General features: G+C 45.6%; 1 protein-coding gene across 1 annotated transcript; it reads left to right on the top strand.

Moving 5' to 3' along the window:
- The first annotated feature begins 12,916 nt into the window (after positions 1 to 12,916).
- LOC127302279 (acyl transferase 15) lies at positions 12,917 to 14,523 on the top strand. The gene has a single exon (XM_051332686.2). The coding sequence runs from the start codon at positions 13,014 to 13,016 to the stop codon at positions 14,403 to 14,405; it is 1,392 nt and encodes a 463-aa protein (XP_051188646.1). The 5' UTR covers positions 12,917 to 13,013; the 3' UTR covers positions 14,406 to 14,523.
- The last annotated feature ends 692 nt before the right edge of the window (positions 14,524 to 15,215 follow it).

Here is a 15,215-nt window from a genome sequence, read left to right as displayed (position 1 = left end):
CCAAGTAACGAAATATTCTCGGAATTGGACGAAATCAACGCCCAGGGTCCTATTTTGCCACGAAGCTTCCAGAAGTCCGAAGAGGAGACGAAGTGGGGCCATGAGGTGGCCACACCCTAGGGCGGCGCAGCCCCCCCCCCCCTTGGCCGCGCGGCCCTGTGGTGTGGGGCCCTCGTGCTGCCTCCTGACCTGCCCTTCCGCCTACTTAAAGCCTCCGTTGCGAAACCCCCAGTACCGAGAGCCACGATACGGAAAACCTTCCGCAGACGCCGCCGCCGCCGATCCCATCTCGGGGATCCAGAGATCGCCTCCGCACCTGCCGGAGAGGGGAATCATCTCCCGGAGGACTCTACGCCGCCATGGTCGCCTCCGGAGTGATGTGTGAGTAGTCTACCCCTGGACTATGGGTCCATAGCAGTAGCTAGATGGTTGTCTTCTCCCCATTGTGCTTCATTGTCGGATCTTGTGAGCTGCCTAACATGATCAAGATCATCTATCTGTAATTCTATATGTTGCATTTGTTGGGATCCGATGAATAGAGAATACTTGTTATGTTGATTATCAAAGTTATGTCTATGTGTTGTTTATGATCTTGCATGCTCTCCGTTACTAGTAGATGCTCTGGCCAAGTAGATGCTTGTAACTCCAAGAGGGAGTATTTATGCTCGATAGTGGGTTCATGCCTCCATTGATATCTGGGACAAGGATGAGAAAGTTCTAAGGTTGTGGATGTGCTGTTGCCACTAGGGATAAAACATTAGTGCTATGTTCAAGGATGTAGTTACTAGTTACATTACGCGCAATACTTAATGCAATTGTCTGTTGTTAGCAACTTAATACTGGAGGGGGTTCGGATGATAACCTGAAGGTGGACTTTTTAGGCATAGATGCATGCTGGATGGCGGTCTATGTACTTTGTCGTAATGCCCAATTAAATCTCACTATACTCATCATAATATGTATGTGCATGGTCATGCCCTCTTTATTTGTCAATTGCCCAACTGTAATTTGTTCACCCAACATGCTGTTTATCTTATGGGAGAGACACCTCTAGTGAACTGTGGACCCCGGTCCAATTCTCTATACTGAAATACAATCTACTGCAATACTTGTTCTACTGTTTTCTGCAAACAATCATCTTCCACACAATACGGTTAATCCTTTGTTACAGCAAGCCGGTGAGATTGACAACCTCACTGTTTCGTTGGGGCAAAGTACTTTGGTTGTGTTGTGCAGGTTCCACGTTGGCGCCGGAATCTCTGGTGTTGCGCCGCACTACATCCCGCCGCCATCAACCTTCAACGTGCTTCTTGACTCCTACTGGTTCGATTAAACCTTGGTTTCTTACTGAGGGAAACTTGCCACTGTGCGCATCACACCTTCCTCTTGGGGTTCCCAACGGACGTGTCAACCACACGCATCATGCCCCTCCTGGCGACAACCAAAGCATATGATCTTTGGCTTCTTGCAATCCTTGGCAAAATGCCCTGTGAATCCACAGCTTCTGCAAACAATTTGATTTGCAGTCTGGAATGCTTGGTTCTTCCTGCTACCGTAGTAGTTGCTGTTGTTGTTGTTGTATCTTGGCTTGAAACTCAAGCTGGTGTTGGGCTTGTTACTAACAAACCTCTTAGGCTCAAACTTGGCCTTCTTCCTCTTTTCTTCTTGCAGTTTCTTGAAATCATCTTCAAGAGTGATGGCTGCATCCACCAACTCTTGGAATTCTGTCGCTCTCATCATACGGAGCTGTACCTTGAACTGGGGACTTAACCCCCTCAAAAACCTCTTCTTCTTCTTCTTGTCCTCGGTGTTGACTTCTTCAACAGCATACCGGGACAGCTTTGAGAATTCCCTGACATAAGTCAGGATGGCCTTATCCTTCTGCTCGAGACTTTCGAATTCTCGACGCTTCAGTTCCATAATACTTTCAGGGACATTGGATTCCCTGAACTTCCTCGCAAACTCCTCCCAGGTGAATACTTTTCCAGCCGGATAAACGGCTACGATGTTGTCCCACCATGATGCGGCAGGTCCACACAACAGGTGTGTAGCATAACAGACCTTCTCCTGGTCGTTACAACCAACAGTATTGAGCTTTCGCTCAGTATCCATAAGCCAATCCTCCGCGTCCATTGGCTCGGGCGCGTACGCGAAAGATATAGGCTTGGTGTTCTGGAAGTCTGATAAAGTGACTCCCTGATTCTCGGGTCTCTCCACCCTGTTCTGTTGCAGCAGCTCCTGAAAGAATTTGTTCTGCTGCTCCAACGTAATCCGTTGCCTCTCCTCCACCAATTGCATGTACTGGACGAAATTCTGCTGCGTCATGGGTGGTGGTGGTGGTGGAAATTGATTTCTGGCTGCTTCATCAGCCTCTTCCTTTTGCTTTGCTTCGCGCTCCACGCGCTGCGCTTCGGTCTCCTCACCTATCGCTCCCGACATAACCCCCTAGTTCTGCAACACAAGATGATACTCATAATTACTCCATGCGCAAGTTTTCTGAGCTCAACTTTGTGCACAGAACTAGTCACGCAATGGAAATCAAGAAGCAAATCCAAATCATACAAAACATATACCATGTATATACATACTTAAGTGGTATTATTACAATACTCAAGTCGATGTGAGTATGCAAACTCACTTATTAAAGTATATGTACAAATTTCTACAAATATTACACACTACAATACACGTGGTACTTGTGTATTGTAGTCCCACCTTCCTTGGTGGACTCTAGTCGAACTTCACTCCCGGTACATCCCAGGCTTCCATCCGGTCGAACGTGTCGTCCTCCTGATAGACCCTGGAACAAAAGGTCTCCCCGTCGGCTGGTAATCAGAATTGGACGATGATCCTAGGGAGAAATCAGTGTTCACAAACTGATCGTTAAGTGCATCATAGTCCACCCATCGGGTATACTCACCTGTAGCTCCTCCATAAGTATTTCCAACATTCGTATCCGACTCAACCTGTGTCGGATACCCTCCATCAACTCCTCCATTACTGGGATGACTCTGGTTCTGGGTTGTGGCGTCATCATTCATCTCCCCATCATAATACACTGAAGTGCTATGAGTTCCCGTATCAGATCCCCAACGCCAACCCGTGGAGTTTTCTATAGGAGTCTCGAAACGCTGATTGTTTCCAGATTCCTCTCCACCCTCATATCCCCCATAGGAACTACCAAGATAGTTCCCAGGTGTAACGGGTGTAGTTTCCCGCTCAAGAGGATCAATACTAATGTAATCACCAGCTGAGCAAACTGGTGTGTGCACCACATTCTCCATAGGTTCTTTCCCCCTAATCTCCTCCTTGGGTTCAGTAAACTCCTCTAGCATCGTATCAATTGCTCCTATCAAATGATGATTCAGTTGAAAGAGCAATGATAGCAAGTTGCGGCTATTGTCCATGTATTTTGCAGCTGCTATTGGTTTGCGTTTTGCATATTTGTAGTGGTTAAGCATGGGATCCTCTTCCTCCTGCATATGAGGAATGTGGGTGAATTCGGAACCCATAAGCTCTTTCGTCTTATGCTCCCGAATATCGGTTATGGCTCTCATAACGGCTATATGGTAGGCTGTGTTGATAGTTCTGGCTTCCCCTGCTGGCATTACTACGCTCATTCCCAAAGATTCGGGAAGTCGCAGTCCTACCCTACACTTGGCCAATACAGTACCATCATAGTACATGTATTTCTTTACTTGGATCTGGGGATCACACCCAAATTCAAGTAACAAGGCCCGTAGAATATCTGCAAGTCCGCCTTCGTATTCACTTAGTGTGGAATCCATCACTTTCACGTTTCGTCCCGGGCGTGAACTTGCCATGTTGGCTGTAGAAATAGAAAGATTATAAGATTAGTAATAATGCATCATAATGGAGATAATAAAGAATTATCGCACTAAAAGATATGATTGTTGTATTCTCAATTGAATATTCACCATATTTTTAGAGAATTCTTTACTAGTCCTATTTGACTCCTAACGTTTGGTCCCATTTACTAGGTTCCAACCTAAGGTCAAAGCTTTTGCTCTGATACCAACTGTGGTGACCCTGCATACCACTGCATGTTGTAGTATGCCAGTCGTTGATATAACATTCACGAAGTACCATTCCGCAAATATTACATCCCTCAGAGTAGTACAACAGAACATAGCAGGTCCATAACTCATTCATTTATTATTACAAATATCATACACATATCGTCTTGGAGCTCCTCTTGGGTCCTAAGAGGAATACTCCTGGGTTCGAGGCGAACCCAACTTAGCTTACAATATAGATGTCTCATTAAGTTGTACATTTATTCTCTCGAGCAGCTGAATACTAGAGTTCGAGCTGCTCGGCTACTACTACTACTTGATGTTTCTAGGCTTGATCTCCTCCGGAAGCCTCCCCGGATCCGTAGACGATGAGGTAGTCTACGCCTTCGATACCTCCAGAGAGGTCTGGTTCTTCATAGCCAATGATCTCGGCTCCTTCATTGTTGTCGTAGTCCTCCTCCAGACGATTCAGACAGTCTAAGCAAGGGATTTAAGATTGGGATGAGTACGAGCGTACTCAACAAGTTCATTATAGATAAGAGGTGTTTGATGCTCTAGCTACGATATTAGACCAGAAAGTCTAATACCAATGCAAGTTTTGATAAACATTTCTTCAAGAGATTGCTTTTATTCCAAAGAGCTATATCCGTCAGCCTTTACCGGTTTACTAGAACTTCATGGAGCTCTTTTCCGGCCGCGTTCGCAGTTCCTTATCCCGGAACAGGGAGTGACAGGTCACAGTTCTTTACACTCTGCAGAGGTGTGTTGCTTTACCCATAAGAGATCTTAACCTTGGTGCCAACCGGGCAGCTTTCCCGTCCACACTTCCTTTGGTGTGAGGCCCGGTATAAGGTCATAGTCAATCATATTCCTCCGCTACCTCGCACACCCACCCTTTGTTGCAAACCCCGACCCTGGGTCCTCGCCGGTCCCATTACTCCCATAATTTCAGGGTGGACCCCGACCACGACAACAGTTCTGGGCTCTACCATAAACTCCTTCGCCGGCAGCTGCAACCCATCATAGACCGCATTACCGTGGGGAATTAGAGTGGGATCCCCACCCTCCGGTTGTTCCGCAAGACACAACTGCTACGGCAAGCAATGCTTTACCGTGGGGAATTAGAGTGGGATCCCCACCCTCCGGTTGTTCCGCCAGATACAACTGCTACGGTAAGCGCATCCGTTGATGTACAAGAGGTGGAAATACGATTGACCAGTCCGTCCCATTCCAGATCTTATGGTTAACACGGGTATTATGGCACAAGAATCACTGGCGACATTTGTTGTTTAATCCTAGATGGATATAAACCCTTGCAATGGAACCTCCACTATATCAACACAATCCATGGTTCCATTGCCCACCACATAGTCATATTCATAGTTATGAAAATAGTGGTTTTGGTTTTTATGCATAGTGATAATCATAGTACTTTGCAAGTAATTTGATAAAGATACTCAAACGACATGAGCAAGTGATGAACTTGCCTGAACACTGCAAAGTTTTGCAGTTGGAAGGTGTGGACTGACCCTTGTCCTCTGTCTCTGAAAAATAGCATCATTGTCCGATAAGGGCAATGGTTAAAGAAGCAATTATGCCTGATTCCAGTTTTAGGGTTTGTTCCCCCTTTCCGATGACGTTGTTATTTCATGTGAGAGGTTAATACTAAGAACAGCTTGTAGATACTTGATTTAGGTAAATACAACCTTGAAGTATTGTCAAGGTGTTTTTAAAGTCCAATTGCATTTAATGGACTTATTTTCATTATTGAAAATAATATGTGTGATTTAAATTATTATTTAAATCATCAAAATAGGTCTTATTCTTAATTGTCTTCAAAAATTCTGTTTGGTATTTTATTTAAATAGAGAATTTTATGCTGATCAATTTTCATATTTTTAATTATTTTTTTAGAGCTCTTTTCAATTTTCTATTGAATTTCAAAGTTTTTGGTTTTTAATTGAATTGTGAAAAGTCACAATTGCCCCTGGGCCCACCTGTCAGTGGAGCCCAGTGGGTTGGGTTAGACCAGCTCGGGTCCAACCGACCCGAGCGGTCGCTCACTCCCTCACCTCCTCGCGCCGCCTCAACCTAACCCTAATCCCCTTTCGCTCTCTGGCGACCTGTGTCGCCCTCACCGTCGCCGCCCGATTCCGGCGGTCTCCGGCCGCCATGGCCCTCGCCATGGGGCGCAATCGAACCGCCAGGCGACGACGATCCATTCCATCCGCGTCGATCTGGAGCAGACGCCGCTCCCGCTCGTCCTCGACCCTCTTCGCCATGGCTAGGGTTACGGGATCCGCGTGATCCCGCGGCTCCCAGAGCTCCTGGCGTGATGACGCCGCCGTGGCTGTGCTGCCATGGTGGGGTGGTGCTGTGGCGCCGCCATGGCCTGGCTTGGCTTGGCGCCGCCGCGCCCTGGCGTGTGCTGCCGTGGCCGCCATGGTTGCCTGCCCGCTCGACCCTGGTACGTTCGCCATCTCTCCCTCTCTCTTGTGTGCTTGTTCTTCTTCCTCCTTCCTTAGCTCTGGTCACAGCTTCTCCTCCTCGTGGAGAGGCTGGCCGTGCTCATGCCGCTTTGGCCGTGCTTCTTTGTGTTGCTTATGCCGATGTCTTGCTTGTCTTCTTTGCGCAAGATTGCTAAGCTATGTGCCTGTGAAAGCTTGCTTTACTTGCTATAATTCTTCCCTGTGCCTCTGTTCTTGTTTCTATGCTTGCCTGACATCAAATGTGTTCATATATACTGCTCTGGCTTGAGTTCTGTGTGTATTACTTGCAATTTTGCAAGTGCCAGAGTATTAGTGTGCTGTTCCTTGTGCTCAAATTCATGAGCATGCTCAATTGAGCATTGCAGTTGGCTTAACTGTATAATTCAGTGATTACTGGTATGTGCTTTATTTGTTTAGCAAGATCCAGTGGTTCATCAAGCCTTTGATGTGCTTCTGGATACAATCATATGATTACTACTATAGTATATGTTTCTTCAGTTAAAGTTTGGGTGTAAATCTTCAGTGACTAGCTCAGTTCTGATACTATGCTTGCTTATAGCCATCTATATCAAGTGTTAGCAAGCCCTGGTGAGCCTCTGATCATCATTTGCTTGATGATTAGTTGTTATGCTTCTGGCAGTGCCTATCTGGTGCTCATTCTGGTATCTGTGTGACACATACACTTGTGCTAGTGAGGTTTATTGCTTACTCAAGCTTTATCTGTTGCTTGCAGTGATCCTCTGGATCATGTGCAAGGTTCTGGTGCAGTGGTTACTTGTGTAATTCATTTATCTCTGTTACCTTGCTTAATTGGTTAGATAAATGATGTGAACTGCCTTGCAGTGATGATCATATGAATTGATTTAGTAGAGCTTGAGGGATGCCAACTTCTGTTGGGTACCCTGGCTCCCTTTTGAACCCATCTGGGTAATGATATATGTGCTGGGCTTAACTGTGGGGTTTTGTGATGTGGTTGAGGTAGCCCTGACAGTAAATCATTGCTGTTAGGGTAGCTCCCACCTATGTTGGCTTTTTGTGATGAATAGATGCTCACTGGCTAATCACTTGGTGAATTACCAGTAGCTTTGATGTTGATAAACAAGATAGGCACATGTTGCCTATCAATCTGATGGTTTAGCTAGATTATTGGGTGTTTGGTGGATCTGGATGGCTACATAGGGCTAATTCCATGCTGGATTTCTGTGGTGGTGACACTGTGTTGTCACAACCAGTGTTCCCTGGTTTGATTTCCTTCTAGCCTTAGTTGTATCTGCTGGCACCAATTGGTTTAGCAACCAAGTGATGATACCTCCAGGGTTTCATACCCTTGCTTATGTGTGATTTGTGCATATGCTTATTTATGAACAAAACCATCTGGTTTGTTCATGATGGTTGGTATACCTCACTCCAGCTCCAAGAATTTCAGTTGATGTCGAGGTTTTGCTTCTGGTAGTTTGTTTGGCTTGCCCTGCTCCTCCTTGTGAGCTTGATGCTTCTTGGTTATTTGCTGTGGTGGTGAAAATGTGTTGAACAGCAGTGGCTGTTCAAGCTGTTCTTGTGTTCTGGTGTTCTTGTGACTTACTATGTGAAGCTGTTGTCGATGAAATGATCTAGGGTTTACTGTGGCAAGTTTTATATGCTTCTGGCTTTGCTCTGTTGGTCGACAGCACTACCTGCAGCTTGTGGTGACTCACTCTGGTCTTGTGTGTTGTTACACATGCACACTGCCTTGTGTGCTGCCTGTGTGTGTGTGGCTTGGGACTTGGGCTGTGGAGAGATCAGCTTCGGCAGTGTTGAGCATATCTGCTCAATTTCCTTTCTTTCTAACCTGCCAAGTGGCTATGCCACTTGGCATAACACTTGTTTTCTTTTCTTTGTGTTTGTGTGTGTGTGCAGGAATCAAGAAGATGCTCAAGATGAACTCAAGATCATCTTGATCAAAGAGTTACATGATAATCAACAATGTAGTTTAGGACATTTAAATAACTTGTAATTTTCCTTTTTCTTTTTCTATTTCTTCAATTCTTGTAATGTGTTGTAATTTCATAATTCTATTCTGAATATTGTAAAGACAATGTATTATGTGTATGATTATCAATAAAGGTCAAGTTTCTCTCTATTGAGCTTTATGAAATTGTGGTATTATTTATATTCTTGATTCATGATATTTATTTGTTAAATTATCTCAAGTTTGAATTATGTGATAATCATTTGATGTTTGAATTTGAAATTCAAATTCAAATTTGGTTTGAATTCATCCAAACAACTTAACTTATAATTCAATCATGCAACTTATGATTTCAATGCAATTCCACTTCTCTCTTCTCAAAACCCTAATTTAGACAAGTAGGAACAGGTTCTTCGCACTCTCGAAACCCTAACCCTGTAGGATGTCGAGAGAGAAACCTGTCCCCCTTCAATGTAGTTTTGTTTTAAAAGCGCGAAATTTCCCCGTAAATTACAATGCAATGCACATCCCTTTCTAAAATCTACCCCTCGATCGTCTCTAAACCTGGGACATTACATCCTCTATTACCAAAATGCATGTCAGCATCACTGAGGAATTTGGCGTCGAACCATGCCACATATGATGCCACATTAGAAGCTAGGGTTCAGGGCAGGAGTCTCTCGGCACCATATGATGCATCTACTATGGTGCTGACCGGTACAACTTTTCAATACCCTCTATTCTATCAAGGGATATATTCAGATTTTTTTTAGGAAAATCCTAGTAGCACTTTATTGAATGGACATTAGAGTTACACCGTTTATTACACATGGTAAGATGAAACCGGGAGGATCACCATCCAAGTTTTTTTGAAGGTTGTACAGTAGGTTTCCCCACTGCGTAATATTTTTATTAATTTTAACTTTTTGGAGAAAATCCAACCAAATGAGGTGCTAGAGAAAAGCGCCTAGAAAGCAAGAAAATGAACTATCCAAAATTGGTCACCCAAATATCCATGCCAGAATATTTTTTTCCTCTTTGCCTTGTGAAGTAGGAGACCCATTTCCTTCTTAAAAATTAGCACGATCTCAATAGATACCTTGGAGGAATGCCCTTCAAGATAAACTCATTCATAATTATCCATATGGCCCAACAGACAAGCGCAATAATCTAAAGAGAGAAATGCTGGTTGATGGCTCTCCTAAGGCTATCAATAAAACCCATGATAAGAGCATTATTCCCAGTGATAGTGACAGTAGGAATTTGCCAAGAAGGACAGATATAATTCCAGCAGCAGGCAGCAAAAGGGAAAGTGAAAAAGAGGGTGATTCCTTGAGTCCAAGTGAGCACTATTGCACATCCCGAATAGTTTTGTCGAAGAATAAGGTTTCTTAGCGGATTGGTCTGCAACTACATTCGTTTTTCCTGGACATTGTTGAAATAAGACCTTCTACACCAAACTGGCTTTGAGAAAACATTCCCGCATTCCGCCATTAATTAGTGGTGGGGCTAGAAGTGGGCGGCAACTTCCCAAGGAAGTTAGATTTAGAAAATAAAAACAAACACAAATCGATCTCATTGCTAGCTCTCTCCCTTCTTGATCTCGCCCAAGTAGATACATCTGGACATGGAGCGCGTAGCGGTCTCTTTCTTTTTACTCCCCTAGATCCAAAATACTTATCACGAGTTCAATAAATCTAAACCTACAACAACTATTGCGACCGTTTTTTTTTGTCACGTGTGGCCCTGAGAAGTTGTCTATCAAGGATCACGGATAATGCATGTTGGTAACTCAGCGGTTAGAATGTCAGATGATATAGGGGCATCCATATGCATGCATGCAACCACGTCCAAAAATATAATCAATCTTCGCTATTACCAGCCACACATTACGCTTCACGCAGACACTGTTATGCTTATTATCATCTATATTGTGCGTTCCGGACGCTACGTGTATAATTTATCCTGCTGTTCTCTTGAAAATTACTGTCGACACTCTCTTTTCTGAATCTAGTATAGTACTCCATATGATCATGAATTGATGAATATAATAGGTTTAGATATTTTTAAGTGAAGTAGATACACACTATGATGAGTAAATCTAGTACTACTAAAGGTAGACTAGATAATCCTAAAATAAATGAATCTATAAAAAGCTACTACTGTGAGACATCTTATATTAATGATGGAGGGGGTACTTAGGAACCTATATAATTCAAGGGTACTTCGTATTCAAAACTTGTACGGATGGACAATGTTGAGTGACTGTTGAGCTAACTCGTGGATTGGCTGGAGCATAAATAGATGCATGTGAGAACCAACCTGAGGTTGGGTGGTTAGGAGGATGGTTGTATCCCCAGCCCACCAGAGTTTAAATCCCAGGTTTGACATCTGTGTGTCTCATAAAGGCGGAATATTCTTTCAGTGGGAGGCGACGTTCCCGTCGACAACGAGGCGCCTGTGGTGACTTCGTCAATTTCAAGATCCAATCCGCCAGCTCAGTCTTCCGGAGGTGCTCATAGGGGTAGGGTGTGCGTGTGTGCGTTCATAGGGGTGAGTGTACGCGCGTGTATGTGAGCGTCTGCGTTTGTACTGTGTTTCTCAAAAAAAAAATAGATGCATGTATTAACCTGAAAGAAAGAAAAGAAATAGATGCCAGTATTAACCTAAAAAAAAGAAATAGATGCCAGTATATATGCATCCTCATCACATGGAAGAAAAGTCAGAAGCAGTGGGAGGAAGAGGCATACACTACACGGAGTACGTGGTTAAGCGTCCACCACGGAGATCTCCTGGCATATATATATGGCCAAATCGAATGGTGTAGCACTGTAGCTAGCTACGTACAAATACAAGTAAGGACATAGTCAAATCAAACAGGAGTAGTGCTTTCACTGATCAGGACACTGCTAAGCTCCCGTCACGAGTGTTCTCACTAGGGACTAGTCTTTTACTCTTTTTGGATGACGTTTGCTCCAATGACGAACGCTAGTTAATACGTGGCAAGTACACTAGTAATGAGTACAGATATGATGTCATATATAGTTAAATAAAAACTAACTCAATCAATAAAAAGATGTCACGAGTTTTTTTAATTTAAATTTATCTACACACTATTTAGTGAATAGATAAATCTAAATTTAAAGAGTGAATTCCAGTTTTTACCGCCACTTTGTCAAATTTGGCATTAATTACCTCATTTAATAAATTTCCATCTGAATTACCCCATTTAGAAAGGTTTTACCAAACTTTACCCCCTTTAAAGAATTCTAGCGTTTTGACAGGTGGGTCCGTGCCATCTGGTCCATGTGGCGACACATATGCGGTTTTTGGCCAGATAGGTTTCAAACTCCTCTAGCATCTTAGTCACACATGAATCTTTTGTTAGCTTAATCATGGAGTTCCCATTGGTCCATTTCTTCTGATAACACACGGTGTTCCAAAGGTTGAAACCCAATTCTTTCAACTTCTCCTTTATATTTGGTTTGCAGGAAAAAGCCAGAAGGCCAAAAACCGCATACGTGTCATGCCACATGGACCATCCTAATGGCACGACCCACATGTCAAAACGCTCTAATTTTTTAAAACGGTAAAATTTGGCAAAAAAATCCTAAATGGGGTAATTAGGATGAAAATTCGTTAAGTGGGGGCAATCGGTGTCAAAATCGGCAAAGTAGGGGGTAAAAACTAGAATTCGCTCAAATTTAAATAAATCTAAGATATTTTTTATGAGTTGAAAGAATATATGTGGATGCAAGCATACATGGACGTCCATCAAAGAAGTGGGGCCATAATACGGTAGCTAATGCTTGTGCTCGTGGTAGACCTTAAAGGCTTAAAGAGGAGAGGATGAGATGTGTGTGGCTCAGGTTTGTTATTTTGGTGTCTTATAAAAAAGAGTTATTTTTCAGTGGGAGGTGACGTTCCCGTCAATACTGAGACGTTTATGGTAACTTTGTCAATCTTAAGATTCATCAGATAAAAATCTTAAACTCAGTCTCTTGTAGGTGCTCGTAGAGCAGGATGTGCGTGAGTATTTGTGATCGTCAGCATCTGCATTGTGTGTTTCGCAAAAAAAAAACATTCATACAAGTCAAACGATTCCAACAAAATTTATACCCCGCGAGAAAAGAGGATCACAACCTTCCAAGTTTTGTATAGAAAACATGTGAATCAATGGTGTGACCAAGTTGTCCTGCAAGCACTCATGTAGCTGATGCACCCACCAAATAAGATGTGGTGCGATGGGAAACAGAGCTTTTGAAAATGTGAGGTGACAAGTGATTTTGTGAACGGCCACGGGCATGTCTTTTGTTCTTCATCTCTACCATACACTGGCATCTTCTTGCTGATTGGTCTACTGAACAAGGCAGGGTCCCATAATAGTAATTGCGACAGCGATAGCAGTCTTTGCTCGATTTGTCGCCAGTATAATACACGCACCAGGCGAGCTATGTAGTGAGTGAGCAGTGACCACACACTGCGTAGTACGTACACCCCTAGCTCAAACTAACCAGAGGACCTCGTCAAGAACTCGAGATGAGGTTCGCGGTGAGCAAGTCCCCGCCGGTGATTGTCAGCCCGTCGTCGACGGAGCTGGCGCCAGCGCCGGGAAAGGCGAAGCTTGCGCAGGTGCAGCTGTCGTCGTGGGACAGGAGCTACGTGGGTTTCCAGGTCACGACCCTCCTCCTCTTCGACGGCCCGGTCAACCAGCCCGTCGAGGCCGTCAAGAAGGGCCTCTCCCGTGCTTTGGTCCACTACGCCCCCATCGCCGGCCGTCTCGCAACCGACGACGAGGAGATCAGCCTCAGCATCGCGTGCACCAGCGAGGGCGTGCCGTTCGTGGCGGCGACGGCGGACTGCGCCATGGCGGACCACGGCGGGCTCCTCGACGGCGCGCCGTTCTCGGCAGGCCTACTGGACGACCTGGCCGTGTACTACCACCCGGTGGCGCGGCGCACTGACCCCCTGCTGCTGATGCAGGTCACCGAGTTCGCGTGCGGCGGGTTCGCCGTCGGCGTGACGTGGAACCACACGCTGGCCGACGGCGACGGCATGGCGCAGTTCCTCCAGGACGTCGGCAACCTCGCACGCGCAGACGAGGCGGCGGTTTCAGCGCCTCTGAGGGACGGCGGCGCGGTGTCGCTGCCGCTGCTGTCGCCGCCGGTGGTCGCCGCGAAGCAGTGGCTGATGCTGAACCGCGGCGGCATGGGCCTCGCGTACCTGGACATCACCATCCCGGCGACGCTCATCAACCGCATCAAGTCCGAGTACAAGGCCGCCCACGCAGCCGATGGCGGGTACTGCACGACGTTCGAGGCGGGCGTGGCGGTGCTCTGGCGGTGCCGCACCCGCGCCATCATCGGCGACAACTACGACCCGACGGCGACGGCGCCGCTGGCCTTCTTCGTGAACGTCCGCAAGCACGTGCGCGCGGTGGCCGGGTACTACGGCAACTGCGCGGTGGCGCAGGTGGCCTTCGCGACGGCCGGCGAGGTCGTCGGCGGCGATATCGCAGGCGTGATTGATCTGATTAAGGGTGCCAAGGACGGGGTGCCCGACCTGCTGAATGCCATGCACGGCGGCCGTGGGGTGGAGGGGGTGGGGGAGATGGGCGAGGAGGAGATGGCGGCGGTGTTCGGGTACAACGCGCTGATGGTGACAAGCTGGCGGAACATTGCGTTCGACCGCGTCGACTTCGGCGGCGGGGTGCCGGCGAGGGTGGTGGGGAGGTGGCAGCAGTCTACCATCCCCGGCTGCATGGCGTTCCTGTCCTGCAGGGCCACGGCGGACGCCGGCGAGAGGATGCTGACGCAGTGCGTCAGGGAGGAGCACGCCGCTGCATTCCTTGACGAGCTCCACAGGCTCGCCGCCGCCGATGGGCGCGTCGGTCTTGTCAGTGTCGGCATGAATTATGTTACGTCTAAATGATCGTATCATGTCGTGTACTCGTGTATGTGTTTTGATTTGATGCGTTGCATCGGATGAAGATTAATACTCGTTGATGAATGTGTGGGCGGAGGTGGAAATAATCTTAAGCCATTTTCTATGTGTGAGTGTGGCTAAAAATATGGGTGTGTCTAGAGACATAACTTATATCTAAGTCGAATTGCATCAGCTTGTTTTGATGCAGGCTTAAACAAAATACAAACAGCAGCATACACTAATCTTCAAGCAAAAATAAAATTCAACGATGAAGACATAAGCTACGTCTCAGCTAGCGGAAACTTAGCAATTCCGTTAAAATATGTACTACTATGTAAAACCATGCGGTCACATGAAAACACCCATTAATCAAAATATGGCTTGATTTATTGGGTGGATGCTAATTTGAAGTGTTACATGAATAAATGAAATTGCTTTTGGTAGATCCACGTACGTAGGAAGCTAGAAATATTTGGCACCCGGATCATCTCTATTTCCTTTCTTTTTCAGTGAGATCAAGCTCTATAAAATAATACTACTCACTTCATCTATAAAAGAATGTTGCATATTTGTACACATTGGATGTATGTATACACTAATTAAAAGCGTCCAGGTAAGTCTAAATTTAAACAAACGTGTGACATTTTTTTTGTAGACAGACGTGTATTTAACACTAATTTTAAGGAAAATGCTTCTGATCACCCGGGGGATCAAAGCAAACCCATCGTCTGCCTCCTGCCACGCAAGCAATGTGTCGTGGCCTTTCCTCACGCACATGGGTGGGCCCGAACTGAGCACAGACATCATCTTCTACCT

The sequence above is a fragment of the Lolium perenne genome, chromosome 5 (genome assembly GCF_019359855.2).
Source record: "Lolium perenne isolate Kyuss_39 chromosome 5, Kyuss_2.0, whole genome shotgun sequence".
In the NCBI taxonomy this organism is placed as follows: domain Eukaryota; kingdom Viridiplantae; phylum Streptophyta; class Magnoliopsida; order Poales; family Poaceae; genus Lolium; species Lolium perenne.
Note: the sequence above shows the minus strand (reverse complement) of the source record. Positions and strands in the feature narration are given on the sequence as shown.